Source organism: Pempheris klunzingeri, chromosome 13, assembly GCF_042242105.1.
Source record: "Pempheris klunzingeri isolate RE-2024b chromosome 13, fPemKlu1.hap1, whole genome shotgun sequence".
Lineage (NCBI taxonomy): Eukaryota > Metazoa > Chordata > Actinopteri > Acropomatiformes > Pempheridae > Pempheris > Pempheris klunzingeri.
The window spans coordinates 13,983,865-13,994,729 of NC_092024.1; the positions used below are offsets into that span (position 1 = coordinate 13,983,865).

General features: G+C 40.3%; 1 protein-coding gene across 1 annotated transcript; it reads left to right on the forward strand.

Annotated features, from left to right (window-relative positions):
* Positions 1-1,911: 1,911 nt before the first annotated feature.
* htr1d (5-hydroxytryptamine (serotonin) receptor 1D, G protein-coupled) lies at positions 1,912-3,201 on the forward strand. Its single transcript, XM_070842560.1, has one exon. It carries the CDS (start codon positions 1,912-1,914, stop codon positions 3,067-3,069), a length of 1,158 nt encoding a protein of 385 aa, XP_070698661.1. The 3' UTR covers positions 3,070-3,201.
* The last annotated feature ends 7,664 nt before the right edge of the window (positions 3,202-10,865 follow it).

The following is a 10,865-nucleotide window of genomic DNA, read 5'->3' on the forward strand; positions in this document are numbered from 1 at the left end:
TTCCTATTTCTTTCATTGTACTTGAAAGACCCTCAAGTCGCCATCCTGTGATAATGTTCTGTAACTCTTACCTGGAGGCAGCATGGTCACTATCTGTTTGTAACGCTGTGCTCCAGTTTCTGAGAACCATTAACAGTAATGAGAGGCAAGTACAGTTTATAAGTGTATCTGGGCAGAGAAGAAAGTTGGTACTGTTTATGAGATCTGTTTTCTTTAGACAAAAAAAGGATTCAATAAATAACTTTTGATAAATATTTCTTAATATTTAGAGTCAATCCAGAGGGAGACAAAGATGGAAACGTGTGAACCAATTGCACATTTTTCTTAAATTGTTTGATATCTTTTAGTGAGACAGGAAATGAGGGGAGAACGAGACAGGAAATGAATTGCAACATATCTCTCCAGCCAGTTTCAAACCTGGGATGTTGTACTCAAATGGTTAAAATCCCCCAAATTGTACATTTAACATCTGTTATATTAGGGAACACATACAGCTGCTAAAATAAACTGCCAGCAGAAAGCAAGAGTAGAGTCTAAACAGTTGTTGTGAGAGAGAATATGAATTCCTACCACAATAATCTGAAATAATATTAGTAGTAACAGTATTAACTGCTTGTATATTGATAATGGAGAATATCTGCACATTGGATACCTTCACAAAGTACCACTCTTGTGATTGGTTTCATATGGCATCAATAGCAAAGCAAACTGGTTAACTTTGGTGAAGTGTTTTATGTTTGCCTCGCCTGTAGATTTCAGTGTCAGTCTCACAGCAAATGTAATAAATCAGCACAATAGCTGGAGGTGTGTAGGTGTAAAGTATGTAAATCAAGTCATAATGCTCCATTTACAGGTCCAGGATGTGTTTGCAGGTTTGTCACGTCCTATTATCGCCCCTAATGTGTGGGATTTGTCATTTGTGTATCCATGCGTACTGTATGAGAGAGAGGATGGCGGTTAAATTGAATATAACTAATCTTTCTTCCTATTTTTCAGGATGAAGATGCTACAGAGGGAGCTTCATGACAGTTCCAGAAAACATCCTTAGCTGTACGGACAGCTAAGTAAGAAGTTAATCTGACAGCGCAGAGGAGATGCTAATGTACAAACATTAAACACTTGGAACGTGAAGAAAGCTTTTTCTGATCATGGCGTTTCAGCAAACTTCTATAAAGCTGCCAAAAGTTATATGGCTAATGAACAATTATCTACAAGCGGACTAAGGTTTTTCCTCGTCTGGTTCAGATGTGAATCATGTAACTCTAATGTTCTGCCTTTCCAATATCATCAAAAACGCGAGGCACAGCCAAGTTTTGGTACAAACCTCAATTTAGAAGGCTTCACGTGGACTTGAGGAAAGATAAGAGAGACAACAAGTGAACCTGTGTATCTGTCGTCATCATCTTCCTACATGCAGCTCCCCGCATAGCTTTATTGAAAAGGAGGAGCCCATTAAAGCTTTTGATAGATAGGAGGGCTTGGTCTGAAGGTGTTGTTGCCGGCTGGCTGCCGGTTGGAGATGAGATAAGAGCGTTGGGATGAGAGAAAAGAAGTGTGTGTCTGACAGGAGCTGAATACAAATTAGGATTCATCTCTCCTGCAGCTACACCAGTCAGACAAATCAATACTGGAGAGGAAACATGGACAAATTAGTCAAATTACAGAGGGATTTTTTTGTGAACGGAAATGATGGAATTAGGTGTTTGCTAATGGTTGATATGAAATCACATTACAATTCAAGGGAGGAGGACTAAAGACAAGTTTCTGCATTTTCTACAGCCAACAGTGCCACTCCACTGCCAGCCTTCTTCAGTGCCATGCCTGACCTGACCCATGTTCAGTTGAAGATAACACTGTTGAGGCTGTTGTAAATCTTTGCAAACAAGAGGGTTTAGAAGGAACAGAGGAACGATGGAGCTGTTTAATAGCTCACTGGACTATTTTACCAGCAACTTCACAGAGATTCCTGACACCACTACGACTCCACCGTGGAGCGAGGCCACGCTGCTCGGCCTCCAGATCTCCCTGTCTGCACTGTTAGCTCTGGTCACCCTGGCTACTGTGCTTTCAAATGCCTTCGTCATTGCCACCATCTTTTTGACCAGGAAGCTCCACACACCAGCCAACTTCCTGATTGGTTCCCTTGCTGTCACAGACCTGCTGGTGTCTATACTAGTCATGCCAATTAGCATCGTCTACACTGTCAGCAAAACCTGGTCGCTAGGGCAGATTGTTTGTGACATCTGGCTGTCGTCTGATATCACGTTCTGCACGGCGTCCATCTTGCACCTGTGTGTGATCGCACTGGACCGTTACTGGGCCATTACAGATGCGCTAGAGTACTCAAAACGCCGCACTATGCGCCGGGCGGCGATCATGGTCGGCGTAGTGTGGGTGATCTCCATATCGATTTCCATGCCTCCACTTTTCTGGCGACAGGCCAAAGCTCACGAAGAGCTGACAGAGTGCATGGTGAATACAGATCAGATCTCTTACACCATATACTCCACCTTCGGCGCTTTCTATGTCCCTACAGTGCTCCTCATCATCCTCTACGGGCGGATCTATGTTGCTGCCCGCTCACGCATCTTTAAGACGCCATCCTCCTCTGGGAAACGTTTCACCACAGCACAGCTCATCCAGACCTCTGCAGGCTCCTCTCTCTGTTCTCTTAATTCTGCCTCCAACCAGGAGGCACACCTACACTCTGGCAATGTGGGAGGTGGAGGAGGAGGAGGGGGAGGATCGCCTCTGTTCATGAATAGTGTCAAAGTGAAGCTGGCAGACAGCGTGCTGGAGCGGAAACGTCTGTGTGCAGCCCGGGAGAGGAAAGCAACCAAGACATTGGGCATCATCCTGGGCGCATTCATTGTCTGTTGGCTCCCGTTCTTTGTCGGCACTCTTGTCATGGCCATATGTAAAGAGTGCTGGTTTGATCCAGTGCTTTTTGATATATTTACCTGGCTCGGATACCTGAACTCCCTCATCAATCCTGTTATCTACACTGCATTCAACGATGAGTTCAAACAAGCTTTCCAAAAACTCATCAAACTCAGACGGTGCTCCTGAAAAACCTTAGAATGGATTAAAGCAGGCACATCTTGGAGAACAGGGAAACACAAAGAAAAACAAGATAACAATGATAATGAAAGTACTAAATGAACACATAAATGTTCCATCTTGCAAACACATGCTAATTGTGATTTGTTTTTTATAGCAAACAGCTCCATGCCATAGCTCTTTAGATTCCTAAGCATATCCTTCACATAGATTTATGCATGCATGCCAAAAAAAAGAGAAAAATCTTCACCCCCAAGAACTGTGGATTTCTGTATGGAACTGTATGGAACGAGCAAACTCAGAGTGACTGGATTTAATCCAGCGAAAATGAAAAGCCATGAAATATATGTTGTCTTAATCTCTGTGTACTGTATTCTGCTGCTTCCATATAATGTGTCTGTGGTACAGTAAAGTACTAAACCCTAGAGATTCAGTGAAACTGTCACCATATATGCAATTATATTTGAAAGTGGTATGTGTGTGTGTGCGTGCGTGTGTGTGTGTGTGTGTGTGTGTGTGTGTGCGTGCATGCGTCCGTGCGTGTGTGTGTGTGTGTGTTAAAATAGTTACTTAACTGTAATATATGCATGTTTGAGGAGAGGAGGATTGTCAAGTGTTTGACATTTATACATGCTGTTCTCCAGTGGGGCTCATCTCGTCATTACAGAGACTGAAATGGAAACAGCATTTCACCCTGAATTTTAAGTAACACCCAATGCCATAGCAACAAATACACCTCTTCAAATATCTTCTGAAACGATATGCTCCAGCAAAAAGGACAAGGTAAGGGCAAATGATCGACACCAGATGATTCGTTACACAGAACCATCTGGGAGGTGGTCAGTAGAAACTGTGTGTAAAGGGGTAGGCACGTTCAGAAAACATACTTGGCAGGTAATTGGATGAACCATCTGTCTACCACCATCTAACACAGGCTAACTTCAACCAGTCAGATCCATGTCTAGATGGTGTTCACTAAGCACCAAGCCTCTGTGACTGTTTGTTGGAAAGCCAATATCTTCCACAGTTTTAAACAAACTTAAAATAATGACGAAATGCTGTAAATGATAAAAACAAAAACTATCAATTGAGTCTCTCAATCGAATTGAATTAATGTCTTTTTCAAAACAAGCAAAAGCAAAGCTATTGTCTATTTTAAAATAACAATATTGTCCTCATGTATCTTAAAATCGCTGAAAACCCGAGAAATCATTATTTTCATTTTGTCAGGTACTGCGTTTCATCCACTTTTGTGTATGCTGCAGTCAGCCTGAATAATTCAGCACCTTAACTTGAGTTTCTTTATTGAATTCTACAACAGATTTAAGCAGCAACTTTTAATTCAAAAGCCATCCAACGGCAAATTCCCTTTTTTTAAAATTCTGATTTTCAGACAAAACACAAAGAACACAAACTCAAAGTGATTTCTTGAATCATCTTCAGAGAAGATGAGAAACTGTTCCCTGTCTGAGGAGGTCAGACTAAATTCAGTCCACAGCAAATAGCACTGAAGACCAGCTTGGACACTTACGAAATATTTATTAAGAATGTTTATATTTATATTAGAGCCACAGTTGAACCACTGGCCCGTTGTATTGAAGACTACGACTCTCAGAAGAGGTTACTGATGCCAATATAGTCTGGTATGTGGAAAAGCGTAATACTATGCTAGTGGCATGGCTCTATGGATGGTGATTTCAGTCAGTTAGTTCCCTTCTTTGGTCTAGACTGAAATATCTCAATGACTGTTGGTTGGATTGACATAAATCTTGTGTCAAACAACGTATTCTTCTGTTTTCAGTGACTCCCTGACTTGTTCTTTAGCACCAACATAAGGATGATATTTGTTGTTTTGAGTGAAATGCTCTAAATACTATTTGCTGGATTGCCACAAATGAATTGTATTAACTTCAGTGATCCCTTAACTTCCCATCTAGTGCCATCATCAATTATTTCATTATTTCAGTTTGTCCAGTACTTTGAAAAACTGACATTCCCATCAGCCGCAGCTGTATTTTGTGATTTGTGCTTTACTATGAATCAGCATTTTAACATTTTGAACATGTTAGCATGCCAGCATTACAATGTAGCTCAAAGAACCACTGTGCTTCAGTTCCACCACACAGAGCTACTGGCATGACAGTGGACCCCGAAATCTATACTAAAATCTATGATCCACACCACAAACCGATCCTAAGTAGGTCTTAGTATTAGTTCAAACAAAATACCTGGTGTGCTCAACTTCTGTCTTTTGAGTATAATGGCTGCAGATCCAACCATCACAAAACAGCAAATGAATCAAAAGTCGCATTCATTTGCTGTTTTCAGTAATAAAGTAATAAAATGAAGTATTCTCAAAGGCAGAATATGTGTGACAGCTGGAAGACGTTACAAAGGCACAATTTGATTTCCTCACATATTGTATCATGTCCAAGAATAACAGAGTAAAGTATGTTGATATTTTTGCATACTGCTGGAGCCATACATACTAGTAAACAACACATACTGTAGTATGTAAATAGTATTTTGTGTGGAATGGGACACAACTTCAGTCTTGTTTTTATCAATTAAGTTCATCTCCATATTAGATGTACATTAATGTCTAGTGTCTTCTGAATGTGATTCCTAAGTTCAATTGTGCAAGAAAATTAAATCAGCCTTTGGGTGGAGTCAAACCAACTGCTAAGTAGGACAAGAAGGGGGAGAAAATGAATTCAATAAAGCTTTGAATAAATAATCAATTGCCATGCAAGCTAATGGCTAATATAACCCTCACAGAGTCCAATTAATTACACTTGTGAATATACCATGCTCTGTGCAGAGAGGCCACATTAACCTCAGGGTGTAACAAATGGATGTTTTCTCCAAATTTATAAGTGGGTCACATTTAACAGTGTTGGACAAAATCTAATTATTCAGGATACCATATTAGAGATACCACTTAGCCCAACAGCTATTGATTCATGCCTTTGGGAATCAATGAGGCTTTCAAATGTGTCTCAACTAATTAGTATGTAGAGAAGAAATTGAGACAAATTGCAACAAAGGAATATGTATCAGCAAAGTCCAAAGAAAAGACAGCATCCAAAAAGAAGTGTCCAGACAACTCAGCTGGTTTAGCAAATGCCACACAGTTACTGGATCTTGGGTTTAAATCGGGCTACATGTGTCTCTCTCCACTGTGAACTACCAAATAAAGGCTAAAATGCCAAAAAGTTGAACGCTTAAAAAAGAAAGGGGGCCAAAACTAGTTGTGTCGCTTTGGATCAGCGCTGATAGGGGATTGCTTCAGATAATGTTAGGCTGCCTTAAGCAGTTAAACCAAAAGGTCAGGATGCACTTAACCTCATAGGATGGGGACTGTCACTTCTCGACTCGTGTCAGTTGATGGGGAGCACAGAAACAAAACATTGGAGGAGGGGAAGTGAATGGAAAGAGAGCGACAGCCCTGCAAACAAACACAATTATCCCCTTGAGGCAGAGTCCAACAGGTACTGTTAGCCAAGTCAAGCCAAAAGGTTATAAGGTGCCACTTTTACATATACATCACATGACTCAGCCAGCTAAAAATATCAAGTCCAACAGATATATCTGCTCTATTTCCATGGCATTTGTTTCTGTGCTAATATATGTTAATGAAATGTGCAGTGTGTGTCGTCAGCCCCTTCTCATTCCCACGTCGTCAAATACAAGGCGCTAATGTACTATAAAGAGCGACAAGTCCAAGTAAGGAGCATAGATTGTATATAACAAGTGGATGCAGCCACCGGGGTGACACCCATTAACCAATGGACTGCTGTTTGGAAGCATTGAGTTCGGCTTTAAGGACATCACCATCTTGGTTTCATGGCCGTCGCCATCTTGGTTTTTCAGAACCAGAAGTGACGTTCATTCAACAAAGAACGCCTCTGATTGATTAGTTGCAAATAGCTCCACCCTAAAGCAAAATCTACTTTATCATCTGTTTTACTCTGAATGGGACCAAAATTTACTAATCAAACATCATTTTAAATTGAAGTAGACTTGAAACTACCGACTAAGACCATAAACCCTTTATGAAAGAGTTTATTGAGGTAAAAAAGTGACAAATAGGGTCATTTTAGTACATTCGTACTAAATTTGTAACCAGCAAAGCTGATATGAATTCCTCCTTCCCTCTCACACACTGTTCACACCCTCACAGTCCAACATGTAGCTAGCTAGCCTATTTATCAGCATTATACTCTCTAGAGATATTTACCTGGCACCTTATGCATCTCCATTTGCCAAATAATATTTGAATAATGGAGTGGCCTCCATTAATCGTTATAAAATCCTGCTCCTACTACATCTACCGGCATCAAAACAAGTGGTAAAGCCTACCCTTTTGCTTGATTTGATTGGCTGTGGTGCAACACCACGCCTTACACTCCACGACTACTTTTAAGCACGTCTAAAAACAGCTAGAACAATGCAGAGCACAAAAGAAGAGACAACTCCAGATGCACTGTACCATAAGAAAACATTGTCTTTTCTAGCAACATATCTGATCGGCCCCTTAGACAGTCAGATTCCAGTGTGTCTTATACAGACGCCAATGGGTGCTTTTTGTGTTGGTATCAGATGCCAAAGGGATGTGATAAAGCGTCAGTATTTGACGACCTGGGAATGAATAGTTTAGCTGAAGCAATACAGATCATTGATGTAGAGATCAAAGTGGTGAAAGGGCTGGCACCTATTTTAAAAGAATAAATTATGATGGATGAGACCTAGCTCATTATTATGTAAATATGAACACAACCAAAGTAGCCTGAACCTAAACTAAGGTGTATAATTGGTGTGGTTCATTTACTCATAGTGCCTCTACTGCCTCACTTGCCATGACAGGTTGTTAAGGCTTGATGTTACTGTCACTGTTGTCTTTATCTAGGATTGTTTTCATGTATGTATGGTGTCAAATCTAAAATCCTCCTCACATCAATTCTGGTTTAGTGTGAGGATTATCTGCTCAACACAGTTTTCTCCAATTTGCTTTAATGAAGGAAACAATAGCCTTGTAGTCAGGGCAAAAGGGTATACAACAGAGGAAAGTGACAGCGTATTTGAAGAATACCCCCCACTGGAGCACAAGGCATGGTCTGTTGTTCTAAAACACAGTAAATTTGGAATTCCATTAGATCCCTGTAGATTGTGTATCTATTTTTTTTTCAAGTGGTAGTTAAAATTTAAAGTAATCCCTAGAGCTAGCCACAGCTAGCACGGCTGAAAATACAGTAGCATACAAATCTAATATTCTCACTTCAAATTTTGGCATATTCTAAAAGATTTGGCTTTTTAACATGATTATATCCAAATCCATATCTAAACTGTAATCGGCAACATTCTGTGAAAATAAATGCTCATTTCTTACGTTTGCTAGTCTGGATGAAAGAGAGACCAGAAAGAGACGATACAGTACATAAATTATACAGTCGTTCTCAACATGAGACGGAGTGCTGTCTACAGCTGGCTCACGTTTTCATTAACAAGCTCGTATGCAATCCGACAAGCTTGTCCGTCTACAAACATGCACAGTTATGTAGGTTGCATGTATGTAAAACACATGCATGTTCAGCATGGTCTATATGTTTCTAATGAATACACATACACACACACTGAAAACACCTTTGCTAACTCAACATACATGATCGCAAACATGGGACATGAATGATTTAAGAGGCTCTATGAATATTTTACATGGATTGTGCAAGATGCTCAAGTCAAATCCCTCCATGCATTCTGTGAAGGCACAAAGAAAATATCATGGCATGGTGATGAAATAGAAGAACATGCCGGCTGCTTTGGAAGTAAATAAATTTTGTGATACAACAACCAATGCTGTTACAAAAGAAAAGAAGAATGTTCAAATCACACAGAGACTGAAATATTTTTCTCTAGGGACACAAAGAGACTCACTGAAGAATAAACAAAACAACCTTTGCAACATAAACTGAAATAATCAATCGTTAGTTAATTAAATACATCTTTCAAACTCCCAAAGCTGTGATTCTTGAATCAGAGCTGAGATTCAAAATTATTATATTAAGTCAGTACCGAGATCGATGCTGCCTGTGTATACCATACCTTCTATATAGTTTTCACGGTAGAAATGATTAAGTAATACTGATAGATTGTTTCAAAGATTAAGTTTACATACACAAGCCGACACAAGCCAAGAAGTCATATTTTATTTATGGAGCAAGAGAAGCAGGAGTCCCTAAAAACATTTGTTTAAAACATGTATGAGCTAAGTTGGGATGCAGACCTCTGTCTGGCACGAGGTCTTTGTCAACATATACAGCGGGAAGCGGTGATGTAAAGCATACTGCAAGTCAGTCATGTCAACTGCGAGCTTTATCCCAGCTGTGCAACTTAGCACCCCGCCTGAGGGTTTGACTTTGACTGGATGTTGGGGAAGGATACTGTGAGAAAGAGTTAAAATGAGGGAGTAGAGGAAGAGCGCTGTGCATTTGCTGATTCCGCAAGAAGCCACAGATTGGACTGAAGGTTAACCAAGCAAGAAAATGGACTCAGAGGTAGCAGTGTTGTGCCGTACGGGGAGTTCAGGTCTGGAGGACCTGATAAATAGCTGAAGGGGCAGAATTCTCAAGTAACTATATCAGTGTACAATGAGCACAAATCAAGCCAAATCTCTGTGGTTATCTTCAAGCAGTACTGAACTAACTCTTATCAGATCAGTTTTTAACATAAGATACTGTCTACGATTGGAAATAATACAGTGCAGCTTAGATATTTAGGACACCCAACAAGCAAATGTCTTGATTTAAACTTAGTGTTGTATTTAATTTGAGGCACTCAGTCATTACAGTCTGATAATAGACAATAGCCTGCAAAAGATTTTGGTCCACACCCACCAAAGATTGTTTTCTTTGCAAAGCCGGTCACCTGAGAGGATGTCAGCTCATAAATAGAGAAGTACCAGCTTGCCACCTCATTAATGATCCTAACAATGTGAAGTATACACGAGACACAATTCCTCTGTTCCAACAACAATCCTAAAGATTTCTGTTTTTTGGATTTAAAGTGGGGATGGGCTCAATAAGTGGAAAACTTCTTTTAGCCCACTTGAGACAGCATGAGAAGTTTGTTGAACACCACAAACATGGATACCTGGTGTAATTTACCACAGAAGCTAAACAAACGCAGCTATAGATGAGGTGAACCAATATCTAACTGCTCTTGAAGTAAATTGCTGGAAAGGGATTTTAAGAAGATTATTTGTAATTCTGAACTGTCTGGCTGATCTCAGGCAGGTTTGGAAAATTCCTCGCATAAGTAGAACTGATGGCTCAATGTGACCTCATCATATGAGAGCACCTGAGGAGAATCTGGGGAAAAGGGGCTAAGTGGCACTTATTCATTCGAGCATATTCAAACTGAACAAATTTCCATTTTCTTCAGCTGATACAATTGTAGTGAGTAAAGAAAGCCAGAAATTATGCAGTAGTTACAGACTGCACTCTAGTCCCCAGTCACAATGAGCAGCTTCCAGTGTGAGACCTCAAAAGGTGTCTCCATTCATGAGCACTTTGTTGGTTTTCTTGACACCAAAGGAAAAGGCGTATGTGAGTTTTGATATTTTCAGGGCACCTAGAAACACTAGGTTTCCACCTATCAGTCCTATGAAACTGGGAGTAACATGCAGGGTAAACAGTATAGGGTCCAGAAAAAGTACACAGCAAGGTGTTAGGTGGCCTTTGTTGAAGCCACACTGAAATGTGTTGCCAGTGATGCAGCCAAGTCATCAGTGACATCTATCAGCTTCT